The following is a 20,033-nucleotide window of genomic DNA, read 5'->3' as shown; positions in this document are numbered from 1 at the left end:
CCTCCACTGCGGTTCTCATGCTCAAATTTGGCTATAGCAAAGAAAAAGATTTCTTATAATTAATGCATGACCCAGCTCTTCACTGCCCAATTGCTGGTAGAATATCTTTATTCTGGTGTCCATTATCTTGGTCCACTATGTTGCCATTATCAAGCTCCTGCACTACATGGTCATTATGAATGGGAAAAGGTATGATATGCTGATTGTCCTGTACCCATGATGTCATTCCTATTCCATACATTATCTGGTTCAGGATATTTGGTTTTGCATTGAAATTCTTGATCCATTTGTTGTAGAGTTCTGTGCTAGCTTATAGATATGGATATATTTCTCCATATAATTATTCAGTTTGATCAGCATCATTTTTAAAAATGTTGTCTTATCCACAGTATATATTTTTGGCCTCATTTAAAAAAAATAATGTTTCCTTTGTTTATGAATAATGGCTGCATCTTCAATTCTATTCCATCAATCAAGATATATGCTTTTATGCCAATATTGTTGCTTTTTTATTATTATAGCTCTGAAACACAATTTGAAATATGAGATTGTGATGTATCCAGTTATTTTATTATTCAAGATTATTTTAGCTATTTTGTTTTGTTTTGTCTAGTGTGTGTATGTGTGTGTGTGTGTGTGTGTGTGTGTGTGTGTGTGTGTCTTTCTATATGAAGCTGACCATTGTTTTTTTTTTTTTTTTTTTTGTGAAGATTTGTATTGGAATTTTGATGCTCACTTCATTGAATTTGTAGAACTGTTTTTTGCTCAAGCTAAGACTTCAAGTACTATACTGAATAGGTAGGAAGAAAGCAGATGTCCTTAAAACAAGGATGTCTTGTTCCTGATTTTGGTGAAAATGCTTTGTGATTTTCTTCATTTAGTTTTATATTGGCTGGGTATTTGCTGTAAATGATCTTTATTATCTTGAAGTATATCCATTGTATCCCTAGTCTTTCCAGGATATTTATCATGAAGGGATGTTGGATTTGTCAAATGCCTTTTCTTAATTCAATGAGATGATCATGTGTTTTTTGTTGTTTTCTTTCAGTCTGTTATACAGTAGATTATGTTTATTGATTTACATATTTTGAATCATCTCTGCATCTCTGGAATGACACTTTGATCATGGTGGAAAACTATTTGATTTGTTCTTGGATTCAGTTTTTTACTATTTTATTGGGAAATTTTACATATATGTTCCTAAAGCATAATGTTCTATAATTTCCTTTTGTTATTGAGTGTTTCTGTGGTTTTGGTGTTAAGATAATAGTGGCTCCATAAAAATAATTAGGAAATATTGTTTCAGTTTTATTTTGTAGAATAACTTGAGAAATATTGGCCTGTGTTGTTCTTTGAAGGTCTGGTAGAATTCTGTGATGATTCCATTTGGACCTGGGCTTTAAAAAAAAGATTTTCGACAAGGAAGCCAAAACTGTACAATGCAACAAAGAAAGCATCTTCAACAAATTGTGCTGGCATAACTGGCTATCAACATGTAGAAGACTGCAAATAGATCATATCTGTCACTGTAAACAAAACTTAAGTCCAAGTGGATCAAAGACCTAAACATAAATCCAGTTACTCTGAACCTGACAGAAGAGAAAGTAGGAAGTAGTCTTGAATGCATTGGCACAGGAGATCACTTCCTAAATATAACATCAGTAGCACAGACACTGAGAGAAACAATTAATCAATGATACCTCTTGAAACTGAGAAGCTTTTGTAGGGCAAAGGACATTGTAGCAGGAATCTTAAAAGTTCTTATTAATAAAATCAAACCCGAGCCGAGTTATTGGGGTCCATGCTGGTAGATCAGAGAGACAGGACAAACCACAGCTATCTCACCTCGCTGGATCCTCAGCTGGTCTTGTCTCCTCAGACTGGAGGCCTCTGAGTCCTCATCCGGAATGGGTCTCAGCTGAATTACTGCTCAAAAGCCTGAATGCTTAACCAGCCACATGTTTAACCAGCCAAATGCTTCTAGTTTCTTGCCCTCACGCCTTATATATCTTCCTGCTTTCTACCACCACTCCCTGGGATTAAAGGCTGGCTTTCTGGGATTAAAGGCGTGTGTCACCATGCTTGGCTATTTCCAATGTGGCCTTGAACTCACAGAGATCCAGAGGGATTTCTATCTCTGAAATGCTAGGATTAAAGGTGTGAGTGCCACCATTTTCTAGCCTTTGTATCTAGTGGCTGTCTGTTCTCTGACCCCAGATAAATTTATTAGAATACACAATACCACCACAGGACATGGTCAATAAGACAAAACAACAGCCTACAGAACAGGAAAAGATCTTCACCAACCCCACATCTGACAGAGGGCTGATATCCAGAATATATAAAGAACTCAAGAAATTAAACACCAAAATATCTAACAGTCTGATTAAAAAATGGGCTATACAGCTAAACAGAGAATTCTCAACAGAAGAAGCTCAAATGGTTGAAAGACATTTAAGGAATTGCACAACATCCTTAATCATCAGGTAAGTGCAACTCAAAATGACTCTCAGATACCATCTTCCACCCTTCAGAATTGCTAAGATCAAAAACACTGAAGACAGCTTATGTTGGAGAGGTTGTGGAGCAAGGGGAAGATTCCTATACTGTTGGTGGGAATGCAATATTTTGTACAGCCGCTTTGGAAATCAATATGGCGCTTTCTTAGAAAACTGGGAATCAATCTCCCTCAAGACCCAGCTATACCACTCTTAGGCATATACCTAAGGAATGCTCAGTCATACCACAAGGACAATTGCTCAATTATGTTCATAGCAGCATTATTTGTAATAGCAAGAAGCTGAAAACAACCTAGATGCCCTTCAACTGAGGAATGGATAAATAAAATGTGGTACATATACACAATAGAGTACTACTCAGCAGAGAAAAACAATGCCATCATGAAGTTTGCAGGCAAATGAATGGAACTAGAAAAAAAATCATCCTGAGTGAGGTAACCCAGACTCAGAAAGACAAACATGGTAAATACTCACTCATAAGTGGATACTAGATGTAAAACAAAGGAAAACCAGACTGCAACTGAGAACTACAGGGAGGCTACCTAGTAAAGAGGACCCTAAGAAAGACACAGGGATCACCCAGCAACAGAGAAATGGATGAGATCTACATGAGCAAACTGGGGGTGATGGGGGTAATGGAGGGCAAGGGTTGGGAGAAAGAGAGATTAGGATGGCAGGAGATCCCAGCTGGACCAGGAACAGAGTGGGAGAACAAGGAAAGAGATTCCATGATAAATGAAAACCCCATGGGAATAGGAAGAAGCAGAGTGCTAGAGAGGTGCCCAGAAATCCACAAAGATGACTCCACTATAGACTACTGGCAATGGTCAATAGAGTGCCTGGGCTGACCTACTATGGTGATCAGATGGCCAAACACTCTAACTGTCATGATAGAACTCTTATCCAGTGACTGATGGAAGCAGATGCAGAGATCCATGGCTAAGCCCCAGGTGGAGCTCCAGAGGTCCAATCGATAAGAGAAAGGAGGGATTCTATGAGCAAGAGATTTGAGACCATGATTGGAAAAAGCACAGGGACAAATAGCCAAATTAGTGGAAACACATGAACTGTGAACCAATAGCTTAGGAGCCCCCATGGGACTGGACTAGTCCATCTGGATAAGTGAGACAGTTTAATAGCTTGAAGGGCCCCAGGCAGTGGGACTTGGTGCATGAGCAGGCTTTTTGGAACCTAGGACCTATGCTGAGACACTTTGCTCAGCCTTGGTGAAGGGGGGGAGGGGACACGACCTGCTTCAACTGAATGTACCAGGCTCTGCGGACTCCCCAGGGGAGACCTTGCCATGGATGAGGTGGAAATGGGGAGAGGATTGTGGGGGAAGGCTGGGGAGTGGGAGGAGGGAGGACAGGGGAAACCATGGCTGATATGTAAAATGACTAGAAAATCTCTTATATAAAATAAAAAAAAATTAATAGGAGTCTTTTAATTACTGCTTTGATTTCATTACAGATTATGGGCCTATCCAAAATATTTATTTTGAATAAAGATTTTTTTTAAGTATACCTTTATAATTCCTTGAATTTTCTTCATGTCTCTGGTAATGTCTTCCTTTCAATCTCAAGTCAATTAAATTGGATCCTCTTTCTCTGTTTTGGTAAATTTGTCTAAAGGTGTGTTAATCATGTTGATTTTCCCAAAGAAACGGCTCTTTGTTCCATTGATTCTTTATAAAATTTTTGTTTCTATTTCATTAAATTGACCCCTGGCTTTATTTCTTCTTGTATACTCCTTTTTGTTACTATTTCTTCTTGGTGTTCCAGTGATCTCATGTGTGTCATTAAGTTATTAATTTGAGATTTCCAGTTGTTTTTGTAGGTACTTAGTCCAGGAACTTGCCTTTTAGAACTACTTTCATTGTGATCTATAGAATTCAATTTGTTCTGCTATCATTTTCTTTCAATTCTAAAATTGTTTTTATTTTTATTTATTTTTGATATAATGTTTTAATTTTATATTTTTACTTTTATTGAAAATAAATTCTTTTCTCACATAATATATGCTGAAAATTGTTCCTCTTCCTTTACTCCTCCCTATTCTTCCCCATCTTCCTCCTGTTTTGATCCACTCCATTTCTGTCTCTTATTACACTAGAACAGGTTTTTTTTTCTACAAAATAATAATAAAATATAAGATATAACAAACTATCACCTTGAAATTGGACAAGAAAAACCAACAGAAGGAAAACAGTACAACAAAAGACATAAGACTCAAAGACCTACTCATTCATGCACTCAGTAATCCCAGAAAAGCACTGAATTGTAAGCCATAATATAAGCAAAGAGGACCTGGTGCAGACTTGTGCAGGCCCTGTGCTTGCTATTTTAGTCTCAATGAGTTCATATAAACTTTGCTCATGTTGATTTAGAGGGCCTTGTTTTCTTGGTGTCTTCCACCCTCTCTGACTCTTGCAATCTTTCTGGCCATCTTCCACATGGTTTCCTGAGCCCTCAGGGGAAGGATTTGATTGAGGCATCTCATTTAGGGCTGAGTACTCCAAGGTCTCTCTCTCTCTCTCTCTCTCTCTCTCTCTCTCTCTCTCTCTCTGAATACTATCTGTCTGTGGATCTGTGGTTGTTTGAAAGAAAATGGCCCCCAAAGGGAGTGCATTATTAGGAGGTGTGGCCTTATTGAAGGAAGTGTGTCACTGTGGGGACAGACTTTGAGGTCTCTTTTTTCAAGCTTCCCTCAGTATGGCAGTCAGTTGACTTCTTGTTGCCTGAAAGATGTAGCACTCTTAGTTCAAGAAACATGTCTGCCTGCATGCTACCATGCTCCCCTTCATGATCATGATGGACGGAACCTCTGAAACTGTAAGCGAGCCACCCTCGATTAAATGTGTTCTTTATAAGAGTTGCTGTGGTCATGGTGTCTCTTAACAGAAGTAAAAAACCCTAACTAAGACAGGGTTTTTATTTTTTTCCCATATGCTATAAGAGCAAGCTTCTCTTATGATGGTTGAACAAGGCAATAATCCATGACTACAGCAGAATACCCTTAGGAGTCATTTCAATGAAGACCAGTTAGTTGTATTTGTTTGTACCCTAGGTCCCTGGGCTATCTACTGTCAGGTTCTTGGTCACTCAAGCAGTGTAAGGTATGTGTTACATCTTGTGGAGTGGACCCTAAGTCAAATAAGATACTGGCTGGTTACTGTTATATTCCACCACTGTGCTAACATATCTTGTAGGCAGGACACCATTGTAGATCAAAGGGTTTGTGACTGGCTTGGTGTTAATATTTTCCTTTTGGTAGTGTGCTAAGGGGCATTCTGTACCAAACACACTATAACATATGGGTGGAAGCTCTTTATAGGCACCTGCTCATCTTTTCTATGTTTGTTACATTGTGTAAGTGTCTTCAGCAATGGGGCCTTGCTGTCAGTTTATGGAAAGCAAACTACTGCTTAAATGGTTTTTAGATTACATGAGCTTTGTAATTTCTTCCTTTTTCACTATTGTTCATAGCCAACATTTCTGTTTATCTTCTAGAACTAGGATGTGTCAATTTAAAATGTCAAAAATACTTTAAAAACAATTATGTCATCACCAAATATAGTCATTACATGCTTAAGTAAAAAAACAGTTACCGTACCTATTGATAATTTCTACTCATTTTCTCCTGTTTCATACTGCTACAATGGTTGGTCATATCCTCATTGTGAAATTCCCTGACATTTGTTAGTTAAAAAGTGAATATTTGAAAACTCATATAGATATATTTGCCAAAAGTCAGTTAGTAAAAGAGTAATAGTATGTGTTGTGACAGTTCAGTACATTTCATCCTAGGAATTCCACTTATTTTAAACATTAATTAGATTAACCAAAAAGTAGGTTGCATATTAATTTTTGTCTTTCTCACTTTGAGATAGCCATTTCCACTGTTTCTCGTGGGCATTTCTCCTCAGTGTCTCAATATGAAACACACACACACACACACACACACACACACACACACACACACACACCAAGGAAAGGGGGGCTTGAAACAGCCTCTAAAAAAGTATATGGACAGGTCCCTTGGTCTATCCAGCCTACCCTGGGGTTAAAGCACATTGCAAAGATGAAGTGACATTGAGTGAGAACTTCAGTTCCTGACTCTTACACACCTGCTCCAAACTAGGCTGTTTTAATTGTTCTGTGGCACGTAACAAGTTTCTTGACATTCTGAAAATTTTCAAAACCTCAGTATATACTTCCAGAAATGAATTTGATAAAAACAACTTCTCAGAGGCTTCTTTGAGAAAGTCGTTTCATAGACACACAAGTGAGGTCAAATACACATACAGTTTCAGGAGATGATTTTGAGTGGTGAGTATAGCCCATAGAGCAAGAAGGGTGACATTCTACTCCTGATTCCTGCTGTGCTATATCCAAGGAGACTTGCATATTTTCTTTAAATCATTTGATTTGTTCCAGAGATTTTCTAATTGTCAATACATTCTTTTTTTCTTTGGTGATGCTCTGTTATATCCCCCAGTGCTTCAAGCTTCATAGTCGTATTTTCTGAAGTGGGCTTTGGGGTTCCTTTTTTTCTGTTTATGCTGGTGCCCGTCTATGGATGCCTTTCTGTTTGCTTTAATATGGCGTCATTACCGTGGATGTCATTTCCAATAGATGTGTATACATTCAAGAAATCACTTGTCAATTACAGTGAGAAAATATTTTTTACCTTACTCTGGGAAAAGGGGAATTATTAATTTATCAAAAAACTGTGTATGCAATTCATTGTCATTCCTAATATGTGCAGAACCAGGCAAATAATGTTTCTCCACAACAGTCCTGCATATATATATATATATATATATATATATATATATATATATGCATATATACCCAATTTTTTTATTAAATTATTTGGTATTTTGATGCCTAGTTTCTAGAGTTCTTTATATATTTTGGAGGTCAGCCCTCTGTCAGATGTGGGGTTGGTGAAGACCTTTTCCCATTCTGTAGGCTGTCTTTTTGTCTTATTTACTGTGTTCTTTACCTTACAGAAGCTTCTCAGTTTCAGGACATCCCATTTATTGATTGTTGCTCTGAGTGGCCATCTTCATAAGCAAGGCAGTTGTGTAGCTTGGTCTGCTTAAGGGGTTCCTGGCAGTGGGATCAGAATCCATCCCTGGTACATGAGCTGGGTTTTTTGGAGCCCATTGTGGGACACTTTGTACAGCTTTGATGCAGGGGTAGGGCCTTGGACCTGCCTCAACTGAATTTACCAGGATTTTCTGACTCCCCATGGGAGGCTTTACCTTTTTGAAGAAGGGGATGGAGGATGGGTTGGGGGGGTAAGGCTAGGGGGTAACAGGAGAAAGGAAAAGAGGGGAATCTATGATTGGTGTATAAAATGAATAAACTTCTTAATAAAGAAAAAATGAACAATTTGAATAAATATTTCTATCCAAATTTCTTAAGTCTTTTTCAAACGTAACAGTTTATTGGTGAAGGTTCCAATGTGGGCCCCGGCCCCCAACTGGGAGTGGCTGCCACCTTGCTTGCCCACTTTGACCAGATGTCTTCCCTATTCAGATTCCCTGCCGGTTTCCTTTTCACCTAAAGATCACCGGAGGTTCTTTGTACCTGTATCCTGCATTTGGTGTAAACAGCTTAGATGCAAGAATGTAGAACATTGGGTAGCAAACTTCTGCCCTCCGGGGATCCTCCATTGTGTTGTAAGCCTGTATTTAAGGTTTCTTCCCTCTTTCAATAAACGGCATTTGGCATTTGGCATTTCAGCCATGGCGAATGACTCGCTGTCTCTTGTCTCTTTTTTTTAATCCGCAGCTCCTCGCTCAGACATGGTAAACGGGTATCGGTAACGCTGGCGTTACCGCAACATTCCGATTGTAAAACAAGTACAAAGACTTCAATATTTAGGTATTGTCCCATCAGGTCATATAGAATTTTCCTACTGTCCAGGCATCTCTCTTCCCTCTAAGGCCTGGGTTTTATCCTACATTTTTCTATACAGATTCTGTCAGTATTGACATTAAACCTCTTCCACCTCTTGGTTCTATCTGGTTCACTATACTTTATTATTTTTGATGTTATGTCATGTATTTATTATGTTGCCCATATTTGCTGACTTCTAGTGACTCTCAAAGACATATTCTAGATAATAATTATAGACACAAATCAGATGACCAGTGTGTGCAAGAAAATGGGAAAATATTTTATGTATTTTTTTTTTATTTTCTCAAATTGATTACTTGGAATTTTATGAGTTTAGAACCACTCATCTTTTCATTATATCATTTTTTGCAACATGTCAGACCTTATTTATAGTATTCATAGACTGTATAATCTTTTGACATCATCTATTGCCTTGCCTTCCACACACTACTACTAGCAGAGAAGATGAATTCCTTTCATTAGATTAAAACAACAACAAAAGCCTAAGTTGTGCAAATTGTTAACCTCATCAGAGTATCTAAATAACAATGCTACTATGCTCAATATACCATTCTTAATAGAAACAAGAGAAGGCACCAAGGGGTCATTGGGGCTCAGATAAGAGTGGTCTTGGCTGACCTTGAAGGTCACAATCCCTGTCACCCCTAGAGAACTGCCCGATAATCAAGATAGAGAATGTGGAAAGATTGAAGTTGCCTTACTTGGTGACAGCAGGATGGTCATGCAGGATAAAGGAAACCTGTCAGCGTGCTGAGGTATGTAGGCTATTTTTCACCAACTTGACACAGTTAGAGTCATCTGAGAAGAGAGAACTTCAGTTGAAAAGATACCTCAAGAAGATTGGCCTATAGAATACTGTCTTGATTGATGATTATTGTAAAAGTGTCCAGCCTACATCAAGTGATGCCTTCCTTGGGCGGGTGTTCCTGGGATGTATAACAAAACTAATTGAGGAATCCAGAAAGAGGAATGTTGCAGGAATCTTAAAAGTTCTTATTAATAAAATCAAACCCGAGGCGAGTTATTGGGGTCCATGCTGGTAGATCAGAGAGACAGAACAAGCCACAGCTATCTCGCCTTGCCAATTCCTCAGCTGGTCCTGTTTCCTCAGACTGGAGGCCTCTGAGTCCTCATCCGGAATGGGTCTCAGCTAAATTACCACTCAAAAGCCTGAATGCTTAACCAGCCAAATGCTTAACCAGCCACATGCTTCTTGTTTCTGGTCCTCACGCCTTATATATCTTTTTGCTTTCTACCACCACTCCCTGGGATTAAAGGCTGGCTTTCTGGGATTAAAGGCGTGTCACCATGCTTGGCTATTTCCAATGTGGCCTTGAACTCACAGAGACCCAGAGGGATTTCTATCTCTGGAATGCTAGGATTAAAGGTGTGAGTGCCACCATTTTCTAGCCTTTGTATCTAGTGGCTGTCTGTTCTCTGACCCCAGATAAATTTATTAGAGTACACAATACCACCACATTTCCTCTCTTTTTGTCTAAAATTAAAGAAAGCTTATAACTAATACAAGAAAAACTATCTTCAATAAGTATATGCAATATACAGTCAAGATTACATTAACAATGTCTAGTCCATTAACATTTGACAGATCCAGACAAAAAAAAACTCCATTATATATATTAACAATGTCCAGTCCAGTAACATCTGATAAACTCAGACCAAAAAATTTTCATTACTTATCTTATTTAAAACAAGTAGTTCCTTTTTAAAAGTAGATTCCATAATCTCCCTTTTTATCTTATCATATCCATATTCTTTCTCTTTTCTTTTCATAATACATTCAGTAGTCTACCTTTTGTCATTTTTATATCTTCCCCTTTTACTTCAGTGTAGATTCAATGATCTACCTATTTATCCTATTATTTCTTTACCTTTTTTCTCAGAGTAGATTCAATGATCTATCTCATATCTATATTCTCTTTTTCTTTTTGCTTTCTAGGGGTGAAGATATCTTTAGGGAATCTTGAAAAGAAAATTTTTGGGTTAATTGTCAAGTCCTGTATCATTTGTCCAGTCTCTGCATAAAAGGAAAGTTCAGGGCTTGTTTCAAGTCTTTGTTCAAGTAGTCTGTCAGGCTGGATCATCTCAGCTAGCCATCTCAAAATTGGCCTAAGCAGTTTGTAGTCCAAAGCAGATCTTTCCGTGGTGTTAATCAGCTTAATGGCTTTACCATAGTCCTTTTGAAGATTTCAAAGTTGCTGTTAGGTGTGGTCATGGTTCCATGCAGACTTTTTTTTTTTTTTTTTTTTTTTTTGCCTCCTCTATGGTTTGGAGCAATCATAGTCTGATAAATTTCTGTCTCTCGGAACCATGAACGTTCTTCCTAGAACAGAAAATCTTCACAACAATTTCTCCCCACCAAAATTTGTCTTGCCAAAATTTTTCCAAACTGACCTTTGCCGATGCTTTCTTGTAACACGATGGTCCTGGCAATTCTTCTCTGAACCAGCAGCAGTAAACCCTTCGTCCCAGGTAGCAGCATCACCGTAGTCACCAACACGATGAGAAGGAGCTGGCAATGTGGAGCAGTAGCCACTGCTTCCATGGTCCCACCACTGTTTGTGGTTCAGTCCGGGCTAAAGCTTCTCCCAAGCCTCCTAGGCCAGCCTCAAACTCGGGATCCTCCTGCCTCTGTCTCCTTCAGCAAATCCTACCGGCGTGTGCCACTACAACCGACTGAGTGTAGCTTGGGCCTGAGCTGGGGCTCACAAGGCCACAGGCAAACAGCTTTTTCATGAATTTGTAACATGAACGTTGGGCGCCAGATGTTGCAGGAATCTTAAAAGTTCTTATTAATAAAATCAAACCCGAGCGAGTTATTGGGGTCCATGCTGGTAGATCAGAGAGACAGAACAAGCCACAGCTATCTCACCTTGCCAATTCCTCAGCTGGTCCTGTTTCCTCAGACTGGAGGCCTCTGAGTCCTCATCCGGAGGAAGCCAATAAGAAGCATCCATCTAGGGACTCTGCTTCAGTTCCTGCTTATAGGTTCCTGCCTTGAGTTTCCACCCTGTTGTAGAACATTATTTTAAGGTGTGTTACTTTTGTTTATGTTGCATTTGTTTAACTCTGTGAAGCTGTGTTGCTTTCCCTGTCTAAAACAGCTGATGATCTAATATAGAACTGAATGGTCAATAGCAAGGCAGGAGAAAATATAGATGGGGCTAGCAGGCAGAGAGAATATATAGAAGGAGAAATCTGAGAGAGGGGAGATCTAGGCGTGAAAGGAGGAGGAGGACCCATGGGCCAGCCACCCAGCCACACAGTCAGCCATACAGTATGAGTAAGATTTATAGAAGTAAGAGAACAGGAAAAGCCCAGAGATAAAAGGTAGATGGAATAAGATAAGGAAAGCTGGCAAGAAACAAGCCAAGCCACATATGGACATTTATAATTAAGAATAAGCCTCCATAAGTGATTTATTTGGGAGATGAGTGCTAGCTCTACCACCCCACCCCCCACCCCACCCCCTTAAGGAGCAAAAACAAACAGCAACACTGTCCTGATTGTCCTGAATAGTAGACTAGATTCTATAAGGTGAAATAAACCTTTTCTTCTCAAAGTTGCTTTGGGTCATGGTGTTTTATTATAGCACTAAAAATCCTAACCAAGACACTAGATGTGGTGTTCTAGGGATTGATATCATAGTCAAAGCAGAGATAGATAAAGGCTTACAAAATCTCATAAATAGAGAGAATGCCAAAAGTTATCATAACCTAGAAACTTGATCATGGCCAATATCAGCTAGAATAATCATGTTCATAATATTGCAGTTATCAATTTAGTGCAGTCTTATACAGAAACTAATATGGAAATAATGCCTTTGTCAGATAGTTCTCCTTCATCTATGAGAATGAGCAAAAATACTCATATAATTTGATATGCACATCAGTCAAAATAATATGGACATGAGTACTTTACATGATATTATGTTGGAGATCACTTCCATGTGGAAAAAACTGGGATGGAGTTCATATGCATAGGTTCCTGGTTGTAGCACCTCAGGAGACATACTACCTTTCTCCTCACACTGAAGGAGAACTTGGAGATACAAACATGGTAAGGTATGAAGTCAAGAAAAGCAAACTACGTGCTCAGTTCCAACACATAATATCCAATGTGTCAATTATTCCTATCATATAATATACACTGAATACAAATAGTCATACAAATAGAAAGGGACAGATATTCCAGATAGTCAGAGTAGCTTATGTGAAATGCATATAAGAAGATAATGACTTGCAGAGAAGGATCAGTTTAACAGATTTCAGAAAGAAAATAACATAACTGCATTATGGCTCTTACCTTAAGAATTACAGACATGCAGTTTGATCATATTAATGAATTTGAAAGATAACCATCTCTGTGTTCTGTTTTGAAGATCAAATATTAGACTCATGGAATATTAGTATCAAAGCAGGGAGTCTGTCTAGGAAGCAATCACAATCACCCAGGTAAAATATGATGTTGAGTTGACATGAGATAACAGTTGGAAAAGGGTTAAAAGTGATATCCTTCAGAATATATGTGGAAGATGATGTCAACAGGATAAGGACTTCGAAATAAGAGATAGAGGAGCACTACCCAGGAAAAGGAATTTAATTGGCTTTCAATTGGAACACAGATAACTAATGCAGTGGCATGTAGGAAGTGGCACATAGGTGGTTAGATAATGAACTCATGAGATTAGCTTTGTATTCTTTTTTTTCTTTTTTTAACAAACAAACAAAGTTTAATGATTCATGTCAGAGGCCTGTCAGTCAGTACTCAATATGAAGCAGAAGTATCAGGAGATACATAAAAAGATTTATAGTGTGAGGCTGTAGCTCAGTGGAAGAGTGCTAGCCCAGTGTGTGCAGGCCCTTAGCAGCACTGCAGGGACACACGCGTGCATGAGCACACACACAAAGAACCAGTTGTGAGAGCTGGTGTCTATGTGGTGTTAGTGGATCAGTCTCATTAACTGCGAAGCCAGTATTAGGACACAGGACTGCATCATGGTGGGGTGCAGCTTCTCACAGAAAACCCTTCAAATAAAGCATCACATATCCAAGATAGGACAGGAGTTTCCTAGCAGAGAGCAGCTGCCTGCTGTGTGTGAAGTGCTCACAAGTACCCGGAGAGTTTAGCATTATTGACAACATTAGATAAAGTAGGACAAGAAAGCAAACAGCTAGTCAGTGGGAAATCTGGAACCCATGTACTGAATCCTCCCTGGGCACGGTACACACATGTAACCCTAGCACTCTAGCACTCAGGTGGAGGCAGGAGGATCCTGACTTCAAGTTAATCCCTGCCTACACAGGAAGTTCTGCTCAGTCTGGGCTACATGAGATGACAAAGTGAGTGATGGCATTTGCCAGGTGACATGCATCCCAACAATGTCCCCAAATGCACATACGCAGGGCAGGAGAAGACTGGCTTCAAACAGTTGTCCCCTGGCCTCCATTCCCTCGCTGTGGCATGTGTACACACATCATAAAAATTTAAACTCTGTGATATGAGTCACTTATCTCTTTAGTTCTTTGAAGGTATGTACATAGACATAATTCTATCTGCATTAGTGCCAACTTATTATATACCATGCATGCTGTAGCAAGTGCTCAATGCTCTCAGGATGATGTGGGATGGGGCTAGCTACACCACCCTGCCAGAACTCAGCTGGGGTTCCATTGCCATTCTGCAGAATCAAGAAGAAAGGCCCTAAGAGGGAGTCAGAAGTTACCAGAACAGGAATTAGGCTGGGAATCTTGGTCTCCTGAATGATTTATGTTGAGAAGATAGAACAACTAGTAATGTCTATAGAATTGAGTTTCTCAGATGCCAACAAACAGAATTCTAGAGAAATTCAATTTGGCCAGTGTGGATGCTTTCCTTATTGCAAATCTAACACAAAACTTAGAAACAGATCTATCTTTAATGTGAAAACCACAAAAGAACTGGTATTAGTTGTAGGGTCAACAGACATCCTAGCGCCGTATGTCCCATCACTGCAGGTCAGGCTGTTCCACGTGTGCACCTAGGGACTTCCTCACGTGAGGTAGCAGGAAGGGAATGCATCTTCCAGGAGTGCTGTCTTTGTTGGTGCTTACAGGGAGCACAGAGCCAGTCCAGCTGCCCTGGGTTGCAATTACTCAGGAACTTCAGCTCCTTCTTCCCTTCTTCTGTTGGAGCTTTCTCATGCTGAAGCCAATTATTCTCTAGATAATACTGAAAAGAACTTTCAAATTCCTTTGGATTATAGTTGGAAATAAGAATGGGAAGAAAAGGATCTAAGGCATCAAATCCTTCCTTTCCCAGAAGCTTGTGCGGCAGGTACGTTGCTCTGGACTTAAAAAGGGACCCGGTTTGGCTTAAACTCAACACAATTGCACCTCCATGCCAATCATTTTTCACCATTTTCCTCAGGCTGTGGACGAGGGAGAGTTCCCCAGGGCAATCAGGGTCTTGTCTTCTCTTCTCAGTGTGGTCCTTCCCCAGAGAGCATTGACCCCATCCACTGCTACCAGGAGGCGGAACAGTCCTCGGGAACTCTGCTTCCTCAGCTCCTTCAGCACGACCCCGACAGCATCTGTGACATTCCTCACTGGAGTAATGCCCTGCTAGACAACGTCTCCCAGAGGGCTGCCCTTCTCCGTGCTCTCTCTCCTATTCCAAACATACTTCTCTTCAACTTTTATCTGGCTCAGGAAGTGCTCATTTGTGGTTTTGAAGTTCTTCAGCCAGGTAGAAGCTCCAGGGGATGATCAAAGCGCTCTTTGTTGTGTAGGTGGACTGCAGGAGCTCCCGGCAGTTTTTCACCCAGAGATGAGCATCCGGGATATGCAGGACCAGGCAGTCGTGTTTCGGACAGAAATGAACAGCATGGCAAAGACTGAGAGTTTTTCCTGTCCCCTGCTCCCCGTAGAGAAGATATCGCACAGCTGGGTGAGCAAACTCAGTGTTTTTCAGTAGCCCAGAAGCTCTAGCGCTCGTTTCCTCACCATCAGACAGGCCTCACCGAAGGTCTTCACTTGCATCATGTATCGAGGAGGCAGACCATGAGGAAATACCGTCTTCAGATCCTGGAGGGGCATGCTGTAGTACTGGCCCTCATGCTGCTCCCCATGCTTAGCCGGGTCACTGTCACCGGTGCGGGAAATAGCTCTGGGATGCTCAGCTGGAACAGGATTGCTCTGAGCTCCTTGGGCACTTGTGAGTAAAAAACACTCGGTCCAACTCTGGACCCTGGAGAAAAGCCTTGTCACTCCTGTCAGCATTGTCTTCGCTCTCCGGGCGGTTTGGATACACGCTCCTTTCCCTCCAACATCTCATCCCCTGTGTGGCTCAGTCCCCCTCACCATGAGTCCACCACCAGTACTCGGACTGCGGTGACCGGCACACGCCACCAGCAGCTGGATCCGAGGTACCCGTGAGGCAACTGCGAAGCAACCCCTCTTTTTTTTTTTTTTCTTTCAAGACAGGGTCTCTCTGTGTAGCTTTGGAGCCTTTCCTGGAACTCACTCTGTAGCCCAGGCTGGCCTCGAACTCACAGAGATCCACCTGCCTCTGACTAGCGAGTGCTGGGATTAAAGGCGTGCGCCACCACTGTCTGGCCTAGCTTTGTATTCTTACGTTGTACCTCTTCAAAGGCACAAATCATGTTGATGTTTGTACATTTTAATATATAATTTTATCAGTAATTAACAATAGCAGTAAGTTCTTATATTTTACCACCTAGTCAAGGTTTGTCCTAGAAGTCAAGAAGACTGAAAAAAAATTAAGATGTTCAGCTGTTAAGTAATGTGTTTAATGAGTCATCCTAATGCAAATTAATTCAGTGAATATACAGAACATAGAAGAGAAGAAATTTTGGAAATTATATTAACAAAAGACCTGTCATAATTTTAGTATGAGTGAGCAGCAAAGCTCATTTATGTAATGAAATGTAAAATATTATTATTAGGAAACATATCTCCTTTATTGAAATGTCAAAGACTAAATATAAGCAAGATATAAAGGTTTTTTTTTTTTTTAATGCCAATTTCTAAAGCTATCTGGAACTACATGAAACATTTTATTTTTAATTATAGTGGATAAAGTCAATTTGATATTTACATTGTGTTTGAATTTTAGGATTTAAAAAATAATAGAATTTTCTAACCAGAACTCAGCCATGTTTCTAATCTCACCTTGGCCTTGATCACTGTCACAGATCAGCATATACTGCTATTTCTATCTTGTTCCCTTCAGGCTTATTTCTAATAGCCTTCCCTATTTTGCCTACCATATTATTCCCATACATTTGCCTTTAGAGAATTATCTTGCATCTTTAATGTCTTAATATAGAAGTCCCCCTGAAAGCCCCCCAAACACAGCTGTGCAGCACTTCAAAGGCATTTTGTGAGAAGCAACATGTGCTCTGTAAGTTTTTAACCTAAATTGTTTTAAATTGCCTCCTGCCTTAAAATACAACCTCCAAACTATAACAAAACATCCTCTTGTCTACTAGATTTTATATACAGCTCCTAGAAGAGCCTCTGAAATATCAAGCTCTGCCCACCCTCTGTGATGAATAACTGAAAATGAACACTGTGTTTACTGCAGATATTTGATGTCCATTGGGGTTAAAATGCCCATTCAAAAAATACGTTTTACAACTGAATGTTATAATTTAAATGTTTTAATTCCATTAACTGACCCTGAAATTTATTGTCACATTATCATTTACATTTGCTTTAAGAAAATGTGATCCTAAATTATCTAGACCCAAGGATTACCATGGTCCCCATCATGGCATTGTAAAATGCCAAATATGTCTCTCTAATATTATGATAGTAGAACCCTCAAGGAAAAAAAAATGCTTTGTTTCAGGAAAGCCTGAATCTTGAATATAACAGCAAATACATTGTGCTACAACCAAACAACATAGATTTCTGTAAAGAATACCTAACTTCAAGATAAGGATACATGATTCTAAAATATCTCCAGTTAATAGGAAGCATCCCTTTTGTTTTCTTCTCTAAATCAAAGCAAGAGGTCTCTTATTAAAATAGCACACTAGGCTGGGAGGCAGTGGTGCATGCCTTTAATCCTAGCCTTCGGGAGGTAGAGCCAGGCAGATCTCTAAGAGTTGGAGGCCAGCCTGGTCTACAGAGCAAGATCCAGAACAGGCACCAAAACTACGCAGAGAAACCCTGTTTCAAACAAACAAACAAACAAAAAAATAACATGCTAAATATCTGAAAAAAAATGTTACCTAAAAGGATCCTTGGCAGCATGCAAACTGGGGGATTTGGTTTCCTAAAGTATTTAGATGTATTGAGCCTTTCATTATTTTCTTCTTGTTTATTTGTGAGCATGTAGGTCTCTAAGTCTTTTTTAGGCTTAAATTTCATCATTAGTATTCATGAGAATGCACCTGACGATTAGTAATGTTTTCATTGACGGGATTCGAACCCACGGCAGTGAATGTAACCCATATGGTTCACAACTTGTGAGAGTGAAGACTGTAGAATCCAAGAGATATTGTGAAGAGTTTTTGATCATGAATCTTGAGCATAACACCAGGATATAGAAGTGGAGAATAAACAATGGCGATGGATGAGAAAGCCAAGAAATACTTCACTTTTCTTTTCAAGTAAGAATTCACTAGGGACCTTAAGAAGAGATCATTTCAGCAGAGAAGAGGGGAAGAAGTTAGAACATTAAACTGAGGAGCTTTATACTGTTCAAAATACAGGTGTGAACACGAGTATGTGCTCATGTGCATGCATGCATGTGAGTGTGTGTGTGTGTGTGTGTGTGTGTGTGTGTGTGTGTGTGTGTGTGCACGCATACACATCCTTTTCAGGAAGGATATATATCATAAAATATCTTGGTGAACTGTCCCAGAAACTAGACAGTAGCCAAAATATACCTTTATCTGATTTCTTAAATTCAAAAGATGCTCCTCAATCCCTTGTCCCCAAAGGACTGCAATTAGTGGGTAGATTTGATCTTCACTGGCTTTGTAGGAAATATTTCTTCATGCCTTAACAGTTAGTGGCATCCCTTGTCCCCCGCTTAGTGCACATGTTCCTCAGAGCATTTTTCACCTCTGTATTTCTCAAGGTGTAGATCAAAGGATTTAACATTGGCTCAACAACAGTAAAGGACACAGCCATTGCTTTGTCTACTGGAAATGTCACCACAGGCCTCATATATAAGAAAATACATGGCACAAAGAATAACACAACCACTGTGAAGTGTGAGCTACATGTGGAGAGGGCTTTGCGTCTCCCTTCAGAGCTATAAGACTTGAGGGAGCAGAGGATTACTACATAGGAAGCAATGAGAATAAGGAAAATGGACACACACATCACCCCACTGTTGAGAATGACTAAAAGACCTAAGATATGTGTGTCCATGCAGGCCAGTTTCAACAATGGAAACAAGTCACACATGAAATGGTCAATGATATTGGGACCACAGAATGGTATTTGATACATAAAAAGAAGCTGAATGGTTGCATGCATGCATCCTCCCACCCAAGCCCCTCCTACCATCAAGCTGCACACCCGAGGACTCATGATGGTTACATAGTTCAGGGGCTTACAGATGGCCACATAGCGGTCATAGGCCATCACAATGAGAAGGATGATGCCCACACCACCAAAGAAATGTTCTGCAAATAGCTGGGTCAGGCAACCTTCAAACGAGACAATAGTCCTCTCAGAAAGAGAGTCCATAATCAACTTTGGAGCAATAACAGAAGAATAAGTGACATCCATGAGTGATAGGGATAAAAGGAAGAAGTACATGGGTGACCTCAGACTCGGACTTCTAGTTATGGTTACCACAATAAGTAGATTCCCCAACACTGTGGCCATGTACATAATTAGAAACAAAGCAGCCAATAGTTTCCTCAGCTCTGGATTCACTGTAATTCCCAAAAGAATGAATTCAGTCACATTGTTTTGATTCACCATTTTTGCAATCTGAAGGACATACAAATTCTGCACTGGAGGATCTGTAAAAGGAATATTAATTTTAATGAGTCATCATGTAGTGTTGTGGACATTTGTTTCTTCTTGTCTCATAATTTCCTGACACATGTATTCTGCATTCCTTTGTGCAGAAGCCAACAGCATTTAGAAAAAAGTCTGATAGTAGTTTCAGTCTCATTGAACTCAAGACAGCTTTGTCTCTCATTAATTCAACTCCTTTTTCTTTTTTTATAATTTAATTTAATTTTACATATCAGCCTGTCCTCCCTCCTCCTGCCACCCCTGCCCTCCCCCCAACACACCCCCATTCCCATCTCCTCCAGGTTTCTGTCCAAGTGCTTGCTGCTTGGACAATTTGAAAATTCTTCTTCACAGCTAAGTGTGTGCATATTCCTAAGAATATTGTATAATTAAATTCTGGGAAAACCTTGACATTGGAGTATAGCTGCTAACAAGTATTTATTAACTTGTTTTGCACACTCTTGGCTTGCTCCTTTGTCTTTCTCTTTCTCACACTTCTTTGTTCCTACATCATTTTTTTTTCACACACAATAAAAGAAACATTACACATGCAAGACTTCCTGAACATCTCAAAGGCT

General features: G+C 39.7%; 1 protein-coding gene and 1 pseudogene across 1 annotated transcript; both read right to left on the bottom strand.

Annotated features, from left to right (window-relative positions):
• Positions 1 to 14,464: 14,464 nt before the first annotated feature.
• On the bottom strand, positions 14,465 to 15,726 carry LOC114687260 (annotated as a pseudogene).
• Positions 15,727 to 18,480: 2,754 nt separating this feature from the next.
• LOC114687268 (olfactory receptor 4C6-like) lies at positions 18,481 to 19,416 on the bottom strand. Its single transcript, XM_028861959.2, has one exon. The coding sequence runs from the start codon at positions 19,414 to 19,416 to the stop codon at positions 18,481 to 18,483; it is 936 nt and encodes a 311-aa protein (XP_028717792.2).
• Positions 19,417 to 20,033: the final 617 nt, after the last annotated feature.

The sequence above is a fragment of the Peromyscus leucopus genome, chromosome 4 (genome assembly GCF_004664715.2).
Source record: "Peromyscus leucopus breed LL Stock chromosome 4, UCI_PerLeu_2.1, whole genome shotgun sequence".
Lineage (NCBI taxonomy): Eukaryota > Metazoa > Chordata > Mammalia > Rodentia > Cricetidae > Peromyscus > Peromyscus leucopus.
This window is presented reverse-complemented; position numbering and strand designations above follow the sequence as displayed.